The sequence below is a fragment of the Rhinolophus sinicus genome, chromosome 14 (assembly GCF_057876585.1).
Source record: "Rhinolophus sinicus isolate RSI-liver-muscle chromosome 14, RSI-T2T, whole genome shotgun sequence".
NCBI classification, from domain to species: domain Eukaryota; kingdom Metazoa; phylum Chordata; class Mammalia; order Chiroptera; family Rhinolophidae; genus Rhinolophus; species Rhinolophus sinicus.
In genome coordinates, this window is record NC_142514.1 from 17,468,460 (window position 1) to 17,483,567 (window position 15,108).

General features: G+C 48.2%; 1 protein-coding gene across 2 annotated transcripts in view; it reads left to right on the plus strand.

Annotated features, from left to right (window-relative positions):
- The first annotated feature begins 4,176 nt into the window (after positions 1–4,176).
- Positions 4,177–15,108, plus strand: part of MAN1C1 (mannosidase alpha class 1C member 1) — a 129,615-nt gene continuing 118,683 nt past the window's right edge. The window contains exon 1 of one of the 2 annotated variants that reach the window (XM_088790566.1): positions 4,177–5,816. In XM_088790566.1, the coding sequence (XP_088646692.1) occupies positions 5,277–5,816 (540 nt within the window). In that variant the 5' untranslated portion in view covers positions 4,177–5,276. The remainder of the gene's footprint in view (positions 5,817–15,108) is intronic. The other variant, XM_088790565.1, reaches the window with a different exon arrangement.

Consider the following 15,108-nt stretch of genomic DNA (forward strand, 5'->3'; position numbering starts at 1 on the left):
TTTCAGACGCCTTCCTCTATCAACGTCCAATTTCGAGCCCTCACCAGGTCCTATCGATTCTGGATTCTAAATATGATTTGGATCTTGTGGTCCTGTCCATCTTCATTTCCCCAGTCCAAGACACCACAGACTTGCAACATCCTCTGAAAGGCATCCACTTCATTCACTCCTGCCTTCCATTCTGTTTTTCACACTGTAGCTAGAGTAGCCTTTCTAAAATGTTAATATGAATCCACTCACCCACTTACCCCTGCACACATTCCTACTCCTACCCTAAATCACTCAGTGACATTCCCTGTCTTCTGTCTTCCTCATCACTCTCTCTACTTCAGACATACTGGCTTCTCTGTTCTCACAAGCACCATGTTCCCTCCACCTCAGGGCCTTTGCATATCCTGTCCCCTCAGTCTGGGTGTTCTGACTGTCGCTCTTTGCTTAGGTCACTCTACTCATCCTTAGGGGAAGCCTCCCTTGACCACTTCTCACCCAACCTGGAGTCTGGGTCCAGATCTATTGTTACATGTTATTATAGCAGTGTTTCTCTTTCTTTCCTTTCTCTTATCTCAGCTTGCATACTTGTTTGGGGGTTGCTTATTTGTTTAAACTCCTCTTCCCCATGCAACTGTAAGCTCCACAATGGGAACAACGTGTCTATTTTTGCTCACCATTTTATCCCCCAAAGCCTAGTATGTTGCCTGGAACATAGCAGGTGCTTTATACATACTTATTTAATGACTGAATGAGCTCATATAATCTTCTTAACAAGCCTGTGAAAATTTTGCCTGAGGCCAGTGCTCTTTCCCTGCCCTGATGTCCTATAGCACCTGCTCTCATGGCATTATAAGATGGAGAGCAATAGACTCTGAAAGGGCTTTGCAGTCTGACCAACTGGGTTCAAATCCCCGCTCTGCCACTTCCCAGCTGTGTGACATTGGGTAAGTTCCTTAACACCTCAGTGCTTTAGTTTCCTCTTCTGTAAAATGTCAGTAATAATAGTACCTGTCTCATTGGGTGGTTGTAAGGATCAAATAAGTGAGCTTCTATAACATGCTTCTATAAGAGCTTGGCATATAGTGAGTGCCCCATTAATCTTAGTTATTATTAATATTATTAACATAAAGAGCATAGATCCTAGGACTACATATATCTGATTTTCTCCCAAATTTACAAATTATTCTCTTGTGACTTTGGAAAAGTCATGTCAAACCCCTGAGACTCAGTTTCCTCATCTGTTAAACTGGGATCTCAAGGCCTACTTCAGAGAGGGCCATTGTGTCAGATAAGATGGGAGGGAAACACTTAGTTAGCAGAGTGCTCAGTGACTGGTGGTTCCCTTCCTGACCAGCTGAATTGGTCCCTGTTGCCTTTTAGACAAGAAACTCCCTAAAGACAGAATTTACATCTGCCTTATTTAAGGCTATTATCCCTGGCCCCTCTGTACCTAGTAGGTATTCAATAAACAGTTCTTTGCTAAATGAATGAATGAATCAAGAATGACAGGGACCATGTCTTGCTCATCTTTGTGTCCTCCGAAGACTAGTGTGACACCTACCATATAATTTCAATAAATGTTTGTGGACAGAATAGATTTTTTTAATGGCTATTCATTTCTGTGCCTAGTTCCACTTGAGTTTCTGCATTAAACTGAGGAAGATACTTGTTAACTTATTCCAAATCTCTCTAAGCCTTAGTGTTCTTATCTGTATAATGAGGCTATTAATAGTATCTACCTCATAAAATTGTTCTGAAAAGTAAATGAAGCAATAGAAAATGTTAGTTCATTATTATTCCCTTCCCTGAGCCTCAGTTTCTTCATCTGTGAAATGGGTGTCCACTCACTCATTTATTCGTTCATTACTCAACAAGCACTGTGTCCATGTGCAAAGCATTGTAGTTAAGACCTGGGCAGTTAGAGAGGTGAACAAGCTGTGGTCCCTGCTGTGAAGAACTCAGTGTCTGCTGTGGGACAACATATCAATATTAAAAATCCAGTGAGAAAACAGCCATAGTATGTGTGAGGTCTATGGGGGCTAGAGGTGATGGGGTAGGATGGGGACCTCCAGAGTTTTCAGCGAACTCACTAGGGAGATTGTAGAGGTTGTGGTGTCACTAACTTGGTGTAATCACCAACGTGACATTGGTTTAAAATGGAGTTGTCCCCTCTGGTGTACGGCTTTTGTAGCCTGAGTCTGTGGAGGGTGTGTCAGTCCTGCTACAGCCCCACTTTCTACCCTGGTTCACCAGCATACCTGAGACTGATCCAGATGTTACCATCTCAGTGAGCAGCCAGTTCAAACAGATATGTTCTTCTGAGACTCAGCCTTGCCTCCCCTCACCCCCTCTCCTGGGTCCTACTTTCTTAGGGGACTGAACAGTGATTCCCCTACACTTTCAATGTGGAACAATGTGGGTGCCACCAACAAATGCTGGGTTCCTGCCTGGTTCTGCCCTTCTGGATGTGGGACCTGGTGAGGAGATGCTTGGGTGTTGGGGATCAGAAGAGGCCAAGCCAGGTGTTTGGGGTCCCTCACCCAAGTGGATCACATGTTTTTCTCCGATAGTTCCAGGGAACTGACTCCTGCCAATCAAACTCAGAAACTGCAACATCTGAATTAGAACTTGTGGGGTTGGGAGGGACTATTCAATCCAGTGACCAAAACATTTGCACCTGTTATCCAGACAAGCTTTTTATTTTCAGTTGAAATTTACGTGTCAAGGGTATTTAAATATCAGGGAAGGGTATGCTGTCAGTGGCCTGGCCAGAGGTAGAAGGATGTCTCAGTCCCAACGGCCCATCCATAGCAGGCCTCAGGGAAGAAGCAAGATTTACGAGGTGAGAGCCTGCCTGGGCTGATTCTTCTGTCGGGAAAGGCCTCCCTGCAGTATTTTCTGTCTCGTCAATGCTGCATTTCATTTTAAATTGCAGCTGAAAGCAGATATTTTCCCTCTTGCCTATTACACCTCTTAATTTGTCTCTCCCTCTGCTGTTATTTGTCTCTATAAAGTGTTTTGCATGAAAGACCCACACAGCACAATGTTGCTTTGCCCTGGGTTAGGTTGAACAGGAAGGGAAGTCACAGGGAGATTTAAGTCCAAGAAGGAAGGTGTGAGGGCCTTGAGGTCGAGACTCATGTGTCTGGAAATATATGCTTGGCAGTGTGTACATGTGCATGTTTTTGGACCTACCTGTTGTGTGCCTGTGGGTATGTGTGTAGGTACACATGTCAATAATTCACTAATACGTATATATGTCTATATATGCTTTGGTATAATCATGGTGTCCACATGTAAATTAGTGTATGTGTGCAAGGACACACCAACATGCAATCTCTTGAGTGCATATGTATTTATGCAAAGGGACACACACGTGGACATAAACAGACGCAGACATCTAGGTATGTATGCCACATAAGTGTGTGGTCTTCAGTGCATTCGACCAGTATTCTCTCTCCTTTCTTGCCCTCCCACCGCTGCGTATACCATCTCTCCCTGCCCCACCCAGGGGCCCTGGCCCGGTTTTGCGCTGAGGGAAAAGGAAGGCAGAGAAGTGGTCCGCGCGGGTCCAGTCGACACACTGCCTTAACCCGACTCAACCGCGGCCACACATAGCTCCCTGCTTGTGTCCTATCACCCCTTCTTCACAGCCTGCCACAGCAGCACCACCGCAGCGCCTGCGGAAGCTCTGGGGACCTCTGGGCAGGTCCCCAGCTCCCTGCCAATCCTGAACTGGTACTGAGGGGTGAGAGGTTACCAAACGGTGGCCGTAGCCCTCCAGACTAGCTGGGTCTCCGGCCCCTGGGGGACCAACAATCAGAGTGGTGAGGGCGGGGTCTGAAGGGGTCTCAGTCGCTTCCAGTCCAGAGAACGCTGGGCACTAACCAATGGGCGACTGCGGCCCAACGGGGATCCCTCCAAGGCAGCCAATGACCTTGCTCCGCTCCCCACCCCCGCCCGCGCCAACCCCGCGCAGCTGGACCATTGGTGCTGGTGGGATGGGGGGGGAAATGTGAGCGGCGCTGGCCTTTTGAGGAGGGGGCGTGGCTTGGAGTCCCGATCCCCCCCCCCTCGCCCCACCCTCGCTGAGGCCCCGCACTCCCTACCCCCAGACGTGAGGCCTGGCTGCGGCGCCGCTGCCGAGGTGGACCGCGGGGCGCGCGCAGTGGGCGTGGCCTGAGGGCGTGGCCCGGAGGGAGGCGGGGCCGTGGGCTCTCTCAGTGAAAGCCCGGGCTGCTGCTGCGGCGACGGCGGCGGAGGCGGCCGGGCGAGTGTGCGCGCGTGTGGGGCGCAGGCTCGGCAGCAGCGGCGGCGGCTCAGCCTGCGGCGGCAGCGGCCCGTCTGGAGCGGCCGCTGCAAGGACGCCAGCTGCAGCGGGGGAGGCGCAGCCGGGGCTGCGCGCTCCGTGGAGCCGGCGGGGGCCGGGAACAGGTGATCCCAGCGGGAACCCGCAGCCCTACTGAGTTGGCTGGGCGGGAGCCCGCACTCCCGGGCGCAGCTGCAGCCTCCCCGCCGCCGCGGCTGGTGGCGGACGGCGTCCGGCTTCGCACCGGAGCTCTGGCATTCCTCCGCTCACGGGGGCCGGGGAAGCCCCTACCCCCGCAGATTCAGAAGTGCCTGCTTCTCTGCCCGGTGCACGCTCTGCGGTGGGGCAAAGTTGTGGACGTGTCCTGATAGCCGAGCCCGGGCGCTGTCGCAACCCGGCCAGGTCGGCGCGCTCTCAGAGCGCCGCTGACACTCCAGCCCCGCCACCGTCTCGTCCCCAGAGCCAGCCCCCTCTGGAAACTGCTTCTGAGGCTGAAACTTTGGGCAGAGGGGCCGAGGGCGGCTCGGCGCTGGGACAAGGCCTGCGGGCACCCCTCCGCGCGGACAGCCGGGGCGCCGCGGACGGCATGTGACGGCCCCGGCAGCGGCCGCAGCGCGGGAAGGCGCGGGCCCCGCGGGCTCCAGCCGCTGCGAGGAAGGCTGCGCGACCGCCGGAGGGAAGGCTGCTGCGCTCGGCCGGCCCTTGCGGGCCCGGGCCCCGAGCCGTGCCGCCCGGCTCGCCCGGGCCCCGCTGAGGCCGCGGCGCCCCCTCCTGGGCACGGGAGGACCCGCTCCAAACTCCCTGAACTTCCTTCAGGGGCAGTCCCCGAAGCGGCGAAACTCTCTGGGACCCCAATCCTGGGCGGCGTCCCTCGACGACCTCCCCTTGTCGAGCCCCCTGCTGACAAGTGCCTGGACTCCGAAGGCCTCAGGGACCGGGCCGGAGCTGACTGTCTCCAGCTCCGTGCCAGGCCACGATGCTCATGAGGAAAGTGCCGGGCTTCGTCCCGGCCTCCCCGTGGGGGCTGCGGCTGCCGCAGAAATTCCTCTTCCTTCTCTTCCTCTCGGGCCTCGTTACCCTGTGCTTCGGGGCTCTCTTCCTTCTGCCCAACTCCTCTCGCCTCAAGCGCCTCTTCTTGGCCCCCCGGACACAGCAGCCCGGCCTGGAGGTAGTGGCCGAAGTCGCCAGCCACCCCCTGGCGGGCGAGCAGGAGTCACCCCCCAACCCAGCCCCCGCTGCGCCAGCCCCCGGCGAGGACTACCCCAGCAGCCAAGCCAGTACCCGCCGCAGAAAAGGGTGGCTGCGGCGCACCCACCCGACCGGGCCACGGGAGGAGGCCACCGCCGCCCGGAGCGGCGGCGGGACGGCCCTCAGACCCCAGGAGGGGAGTATCTCATTTAGCTTTGACTTTAACGCGTTCCGGAGCCGCCTCCGCCACCCGGTCCTGGGTACAGGAGCCCATGAGATTGAGGAGTCCCAGAGCCTAGTTCGAACCCAGCGGGAGAAAATCAAGGAGGTAAGGACTCTCCTCTTCCCCAAATGAAAAGAAGCACCTCTTGTGCTCCCGTCCACTTCCCTGGCCCCCGTCAACTCCTGGTCCCTGGTCTACTCTAGGCTCTCCAGGCACTGTCTGCACTCTCCTTTCTCCTCCCAAACTTCCCACCTGTACTCCTCCCTGCTCACTTTCCCACCCCTGGGTTCAGTTAACGATCCCCATCTCTGAAAGATGGTAGCTGAATCCCTGGACCAACTTTCCTCCCACCCCAGGACTCGGGCTCTCCAGTCCAGTGCCCAGCCCAGGTGGGCTCCACCCCTTCCCTTTGTGGTGTTGCTGGTAAGAGTTTTGAGCAGTCTCTAGTAAGGTCCTTTAGTGGACATCCTCTCTGCTTGCACGGGGCGAGGGTCATGTTCTTTCTCACTGTGTGTACTTAAGTCTTGACTTCCCCCAAACCCCTGTAGGATCTGCCACCCGAAAATCAAGGGGGGAGGAGAGGAATTTGGTATCCTGCAAGTCTTTTGTAATCTAGCCAGCAACCTACAAATCAGAGGATGTTGTGCCTTCTTGCTAACTGTTTCTATTGAGCTTTGGAACAATTGTACATAATTGCATGTGATGCGGGAAGGCATGATCAATTAGGTAATGTTAGAAAAGCTGAGGTTGTTGGCTTAATGAAGCAGGTCTTGGACTTGTTCCCTGTAGGGATTGTACCAGGGAGGGATTTAGAAAGACCACTTTGAGTCTGAATCTTAGTTTAAGAAATCAAAAGCAAACACAGCCTCACCATGGCTTGAGGATTGTTGCCAAGCTGCTACTGGTACCTCAGTATTCTTACCACTGTTAGACTGCCTGCTTGAGGTTTTTGCCCAGCAATGCAGAGGGGACTGCAGTGACACCCCCAGGCCACGAGAGGGCCATGGGCTAGCAGTGGGCCAGGGTCTCCTCCCTAGAAACCAGAGAATGTACCCCACTCACTGTGGACCCAGGAGGAAAGGGCTGCTTTTCTGTGGACTTCTTGGTTTGATGCAAAGGAGTCAGCAGGTCCACCGTGATTTTAGGGAGAGCAGGCAGTGAGGGTCAGAAGCTGCCCTGCCAAGACCTACTCAGAGCCCAGGAGAGCTTAGCTGTACCCCTCTCCTCATGGGGACTATCCTCCCTTCCAACGCCCACCTCCCCCACTTCTTTTCTTATCTCTGCTGTTACTCAGCCCTTCTCAGCTAAGCCTTGTTTGGAGACTGTCTTAACTAGTAATCACAGGACATTTTGTGACATCAAGACAGGAAGTCACAAAGATGAGTCCTTGTTTGGTGTGTGTGCGCTCTCAGTTTCCAAATTCTTGTTGAAATCTCAAAGGTTCATTAAAGAGTGGAACTTGCAGTAGCTAAGGAAGGGGCAGCATTGTGCTTAAGAAACTGTGTTGTTGAAGACTTACGTGGACCACCCACTGCTCCCTTACTCAAAGCTGCCTCTGAGCACTGTAGCCCTTTCTGCCCTTTCAGACCTCCCCAGAGGGCAGCAGCCCCCAGTGAAATCACATATCAACTGCACAGATGCAGTTTTTCATGGGGTTTCCAGAGCTACCGTAGATTTTCAAAAGGATCCCCAAAGGATGAAGAGGTGCTTTCTGCATTTGCATCTAGATATGTGACCCATTTCTGAAAACCTGGGGTCGGGGGTCGTGGTGGCCTGGCTGGTGGGGACTTGATTCTGCCCCTCTGTACAAAAACAGCCTCCCTTGCTGGCAAAGGCTGCGGGAGTAACTTGGTGTAGCAGCTGGGGGGTGGTGGGAGGTGTGGAGACTGCTTTGCAGGTGGGTGTAAAATAACATGATGGGCAGAGGTCTGTGTTGGTTGCCAGATATCTGGATCTTTCTATCTGGCATCTCCATGTGCACCAGTAGTAGCTGGAGGCCTGCTTGCATATATCTGAATTGGATGTTCAACAAGCCCTCTCTTACTATCTTGAAGACCTTAAGCTCCTCAGAATGGAGGGGGATGGGCGGTATATATACTCTGCTATGTTTTGAAGCCTATTGTTTCTTCGGGCTTCTTGAGTTTGGAACCCCTACCCTCTACCCTCCCAAATAACCTGAATAATATGGGGCAGAATTTTTGATTTAGCTGTTAACTCAGTTACCTTCCCTGGTGTTCCGCCTGATGTGGGGTACATACGCCTATTGCTGGAGAATGTCTTTCTTTCCTTCTCATGTAAACCTCTGTGCCGTGCCCAGGGGTAGATCATTTTGTAAAGGTTCCTGTTTTCCTAAAAGGGACGGTTGCTTTCCTTTCTGGCTTGTTTATTTCCAAACATGGATTGATTAGACCCCAGGAGCAGAGGGGGAGCTAGCATCAGATAAAAAGGACTCTGTTCTTATAAGATGAGATTTTTAAAGTGAAAGTAAACATCAAGAGAGAGTCAGAGAGGGTGATAAATGAGAGAGAATGAAAACTGGACCCCCGGGCTGTAGATCAACGCAGTATATTTATGAACATTCCAATTTGAGAGCCGCACATGGGCATGAGGGCTGATAAGATAAGATAAGATGGGTTGGAGCTGCATGTTCTGTGTGTACAGGCGGCAGGAACCGCTCTACCACTGGGACCAACTATTTCTCCTCACTTTGCAGTTTCGGCACCTTAGAGGAGGTACCGTGGTAGAAAGCAGAGACCCAGAGAACATGGGTTTGACCGTTCAGCTCCATGGTCAACTTTCTGACTTGAGGCAAGCCGCCGCCTCTTTTTCCTGGACCTTATTTTTGGTTCTGTCAAATGGGGTGAAGGAGGGGAGAATGGGCCGGGCACATCCACTCTTGCTTCCAGACCAGGCCTCTCAGTAGAGTGTCAGTCTGCTCAGGGGCTCCTTAGCAGCTGGGCTTTTCCCAGCTCTGCTTTCAACATGTTTTAGCCCCATGAAGTCAGGGACAGTGGTGTGTTGCGATTGTTGGTGATGGCGGTGGTGCTTACTGTGGTGTCCCTAGCACCAGTCAAGAGGACATATTCATAGAGTGGATGAAGTTAATCATTCCTGTCACCAACATTGAACTGTAGAGATGGGATTGAGCAGTGACAGATCCTCGTCTTGGGATCATGAAGAGTAAAGAAAGGGGTTGGCGAGAATGTAACACAGCTTGCTAGCAGCCTTCCCTTTCAGATCTGACTGTAACGTAGAAAATTATTGTTAAAATTATTAGAGACCTCCACTATAGGTGAGTTTCCTATGGATTCAAGTTCAACAGACTCTTCTCACTCACGACAAGAGTTGGGAGTATGTAGCTTCTCAGGTTTACATCCCAATGAAAGGATTCAAACTCTCCTGGGTCCTACTAATGATGGTTGGTGTTACCCCGGGAACCTCCATCGTCCCTTCCAGTGAAGGGAGCTTTTGTTAAAGGGAACTGAGCAGCCTGGGGCAGTAGGACACAGTATTGGAATGGGACTGCCCCTGGCCCATATGAAGAACCTGGGTTACATTTCACCCCCATCCACATCTGCTCTGCCCAGTGCCCTTACGTACCACTATAGGTGGCATTCCCACTAAGAATCCAACCTGGGTTCAAGTCCTAGACACGCTATCTGACCTCAGGGGAAAATTCCTATTTATCCCTGAGCTTCAGTTTTCGTGGTAAAATGAAGAGACTGGCATTTAGGGGACTCTTTTTTCTCCCTCACTCCCGCCTGTTTACTGTTTTGTTTATGGATCTGCTCAAGCAGCTAGAGTAGGGTCTGATACTCGGTTGGAGCTCAGATAATTGAATGAATGGCTACAGTGAAGATCTATAAATTAGCAGTTACGGTTGCTGGTGGCAGAGGCTGAGCCTTTTTCCTGAGGGTACCTGGAATTCTGAGTCTCAGATGAGGGGGCCACAGCAAGGTTTCGGGGCTTAGCAGCTCTGTGACTCAAGAGGCCTTGTACACTTTGCAGTAATTTTCCAAGTGCAAGTTAACTTGAAGGGAGTGGGGAGGGGACAGCCACGAGTAAAATCTTTCATGCCTGGATAGCAGGCATCTGGAGAATGCCCGAGTCACCCCGAGTACCTGCGACTTGGCAGGGAGTACCCTGGCTGCGGCCTTCGTGTCTGCTGCGTTGAGTCTCCAGGATATTGCTGGTTATGATATGTGACTATGTCTGAATAAGTCATCTTGGCAAATGATCTTTACTCCCCATTAATGGGCTGGTTCGTTAGTCATGTGTGGTTTCTCTGTATATCTGATTTATTGCCGCTAGTGCCAGGGGCAGGTAGGAAAATTAAAAGGCTTTGTGTTCTTTGTAGCATGTGAATCTGAGCCTGTGAGATGTTCAGGATAATTAATATTAGGAACACCTCAGATTTAAATAGCTTTCCTTTGAAGAGCGCTGTTTAAGTTGCAAGTCCATTGACTATCTTTTTGCCCCCCTGACCTTCAGTTTCACTCTTGTCCTGCTTTATGATACATTTAATATAGATAGGAAGACTGGTCTATAATAACAGACAGGTTGTATGGAGACCCTTATACCCTAAGCTCAGCCAGGCACCTCATCCTTCTTCCTTAGAACTGAGAACTGCAAGGAAAGCTTAGAACTTGTCCCCGCCCGGTGTGCAAGCGCATACCCGCAGGTTGGGTGGATCTCTATTTTCATTTTGAGATGCACCATTACTTTGGGGAATTAGGTGCGGGCATTGGAGGAGCAGTTACTTCTCCGGCCTCACATCCCTAACTCTGTCTCTAGTGTTAGGTCCAGAAACAAATAGTACAATGACTTTTAAAAGTCAGCAGCTTATTTCACAGTGTAGTTAGCAGGGGGGTAATAATACGGATTCCCCAGCTGTTTTCAGAGTGACTGATTTACATCCGAGCTCAAGAAATGCCTTTCCTCTAGCTTTCCCCGAAGACTGATCCATTACTCCACCAAAAATAAATATTGTGATATATATCAGGCATATTTTGCTCAAAGGGACTTACATCTTTTCTCTTATTGAAAAAAATAAATCAACCTTGTAGATTGGAAAGCCCTGTGCAGGGAAGCGGTTTGGTAATCTAGGTGGGCACCCAGTCTTGGGGCACTGCCTCTGGGGTGGGGAAGGTGCCTGCCTCTGCACCCGAAGCTGGGTGTGTGCTAAGGGAGGCGGTGGGAGCTTTAGGAAATTCTCTCCCTGCCTTGCTTCCATTGGCCAGCTCAGGAAAACCTTGGCAAGGCAATGATGGACACCGTTCAGGAGCGTAGTTGCCTCGGGTGAATGCATGAGCATGTATTATATTTCTTGAAAAGAGGGGCCATGCACGGAGCAGAGCTGAATGCCATGAACCAAGGAGTATTTTCATTCTAGTTCTGTGCCGCTGCGGGCCAAACAGACCAGGCTCATTCAAACAGTGAGCCCCTGGCTTCTGGATTTGCCGCTACCCCGGGGCCACGGCCTTGTGCATAAGGGTTTGCGTGATTTGGGGAAAAGAAACAACAGACTTTCTTAGCTCTATATTCTCATGACAGATGACGGTAAGAAACAAATTGGAGACTCCTCAAAGAACTCTTAGGACTCAGGACCTAAGTTCCCCTCCCCTTCTCTCCTTCACCCCCATTAGACTCTGGGAGCTAGTTAATAGCTGAGGTAGCATAGTTTTGGTTCTCTTAAATGCAGAGATTCACTGTAAACCAGACTTGTTTCTTGGTGTCTCCCTCCCCAAAGAGACTAAAAGCCACAGAGACCATAGTGACAAGCTGTGGCCTCAGTGTGGTAGCCCAGTTGTAGGTGTTTCCTCCCCTGAGAAGGAAAGATGTTTTCTAAGATTTGGATTATGAGCTCCCCAAACTCAGCAGGCAGGCAGGCAGACCAGCTCTTACTACCAGAGGGTGTGAGTGTGTCTCTTAACTCTGAATTTTCATTAATTAAAGACCAGAGCAGTTGTCCGTCTGTTTTAATGCAGTACCGTTAGTGGTAACTTTTACAGAAGAAACTTTGGCGTACTGATTAGCGTGCTCCTAATTATGTTATGTTTTTATTTGGCATGCTCTGGGAGTCAGCTGCTCTACAGGTGGAAACTTCTGGGCAGTTTTCATTAAATAACCATTTTCAGTAGCTGAATAATAGGAGATTTTTCACCCCTCCTTCTACCTTGGCCATGACTCGGTGGTCACCCTAAAATGCAGCCATATTCTACGGGGCCTGATGAGGCAAATAGAGGAGACGGTTGGCCTCTCAAGCACTATCCCTTGTGTTTTTGTCTTGTTTTATTTACAACAACCCTGTGATACAGGTACCATCTACTTAAGTATAATTTACATATAGTTAAATGCACAGATATGCAATACACAGTTTGCTCAGTTTTTCCAAATGCAGGAAACCATACACACCCCTCCCCTGTTAAAATACGGAGCATTTCCATCACCTCAGAAAGTCCCCTCTTCTCCTTCCAAAGCTGTCCTCCAGCCTCCAGCCCCCAACCACTGTTTTGCTTTATCAACAGAGATTGGTTTGCCTGTTCTAGAACTCCAAATAAATGGAGTAGTACAATCTGCCTTTTTGTGTGAGGTGTCTTTTTGTTGTTGTTTTTATTCTTTTTCTTTTTTCCCCTCTTTTATTACTTTGTGTGCAAGGCTTCTTTCATCCATGTGGTGTGAATCAGTACCTCATTCCTTTTTATCGTCAAGATGTATTCCATTGTATGAATATACCACAGTTTGTTTATGCATTCACCTGCTGTTGACATTTTTGGTTGTTTCCAGTGTTTGGCTATTATGAGTAAAGCTACCCTGAACATGTTATGTACAAGTCTTTGTATAAGCATGTTTTTGTTTCTTTTGTGTAAATATGTAGAAGTAGAATTACTGGCTTGTAGAGGAGATAGCTGTTTAAGTTTAAAAGAAACTGGAAACTTCTTTTTTTTTAAGGAGGGCGCAGCTCACAGTGGCCCATGTGGGGATGGAACCGGCAACCGTGGTGTTATGAGCACCGTGCTCTAACCAACTTTGCTAATCGTCCACCCCTGGAAACACTTTTTCCGTAGTTAGACCAGCACTATGTGAGGATCCTGCATCTTCAACACTTGCTATTGTCCACCTTTTGAAGTTTAGCCATTCTACATGATGTGTAGTGATGCTTCATTGCAGTTTTGTTTCCGTGTTAACTACTGATATTAAATATCTTTCCGTGTGTTTATATGCCATTTCTGTGTCTTCCTTTTAAATGTCTGTTAAAATCTTTTGCCTTTTTTTTTGTTTACAAAAATGGGCTATTTATCATTCAATAAAACTCTAGAAATTCTTTACGTATTCTGGATATTTGCTCCCATTCTATGGTTTGTCTTTTCTTTTTCTTAATGGTGGCATTTAGAGAGCAGAATTTTTAAATCTTGATGAAGTCCGGTGTATCCAGATTTCCTTCTATAGTTATTGGTTTCTGTGTGTACTTTAAAAACAAAAATCTTTGCCTACCCCAAGGTATAAAGATAGTCTCCTTTTAATTCCAGAAGCTTGATCATTTTAGTGTTTACATTTAGGTCTCTTGTCTACTTCAAATTAATGGTGCGTGGTAGAGGGTGAGGTTCATTATTTTCCATTTAGATGTCCAGTTGCTTCGCACTGTTTGTTGAAGAACTTTCTTTTCCCCATTGAATTGCTTTGATGTCATGTTAGTTTAATTGACCATATATATATGGTTCTATTTCTGGACTCTTCTGTTCGATTGATTTATCTTTATGCCAGTTCATACTGTCTTGATGTTGGAGCTTTATAGTAAGTCTTAAAAACAGGTTATGTGATTCCTCCATCTTTGCACTTCTTTTTCAAAACGGATTTGACTATCATAGGTCCTTGGCATTTCTGCAGCCATTTGAGAACAAGCTTATCAGTTTCTATGAAAAATCCTGCTGGGATTTTGATTGGATTTTCCTTGAATTTATAAATCAAATTGGGGAGAATTGATATCTTAACAATATTGGGTCTTTGATCCATGAATGTGATATCTCTTCTATTGATTTAGATTTCCTTTAATTTCTCTGAACAATGTTTTGTAGTTTTCAACATAGAGGGCTTGAATATCTTTTATTAAGTGTATCTCTAAGTATTTTATATTTTATGCTATTGTAAATGGTATTCTTTAAATTGTTATTTTTCAATTGTTTGTTGCTACTACCTAGAAGTACATAGATTTTTTTAATATTGACTTGTATTGTGTGACCTTATTTAATTCACTTATTAATTTTTTTCTGTAGACTTTTTAGGATCTTTTAGGCATACAGTCATGTTGTCTATGAGTCAAGATTGTTTTACTTCTTCCTTTCCAATGGCTGTGCCTTTTATTTCTTTTTCTTGCTTTGTTGCACTGGCTAGGTCTTCCAGTTCAATGTTAAATAGAAGTGGTGAGAACTGACATCTTTGCCTAGTTCTTGATACCAAGGGAAAGCATTGTCTTTCACCACTAAGTATGATGTTAGGGGAAGGTTCCCCCCCCCCCCTTTATTTATTTATTTATTAGTTTCAGGTGCACAAGACAAAGTAATACTTAGACATTTATCATTTATATCCCTCACACTGTGTGAACCCCCTGCCCCCATCCATTATCCCTCTGACATCGCACAGAGCCATTGCATTTCCACTGTCTCTATTCCTAATGCTGTACGCCGCTCTTGTAGCCATTTATATATATATATATATATATATATATATATATATATATATATATAATTGTAGATGACATTATTGTTCAGCTTCAGCTTCAGGTGTACAGTGCAGTGATGAGGCATCTACATCATCCCTGAGGTGGTCTCCCACATGGGACAAGTGTCCATCGGATACCCTACAAAATCTTTACCACATTATTGATTACGTTCCCCAAATTAATTTTCAAAACCCCGTGGCCATCTTGTGGTTGCTGTTTTCTAATCCCCTCACCATCCCCCTTATCCTTACCCCCCTCCCATCTAGCAACCTCAGTTTTTCCTCTATGTCTCCAAAACTGTTTCTGATTAGTTCATTCACTTATTCTTTTCTTTAGATTTCACATATAAGTGAGATCATATGGTATTTATTTTTCTCTGTCTGACTTATTTCATTTAACATAATATTCTCTAGGTCCATCCATGTTGTTGCAATTGGTAAGATTTCTTTCTTCTTTATGGCTGTGTAATACTCCATTGTATAAATGTACCACAGTTTCTTAATCCAGTCATCTACCGATGGGCATTTCGGTTGTTTCCATGTCTTGGCTCTTGTGTACAGCGCTGCAATAAACATAGGAGTGCATAAAGATTTTTGAATTAGAGTTTTGGACTTCTCCGGATAGATACCTAGGAGTGGGATTGCTGGATCATAAGGTAGTTCCATTTTCAGATTTTTG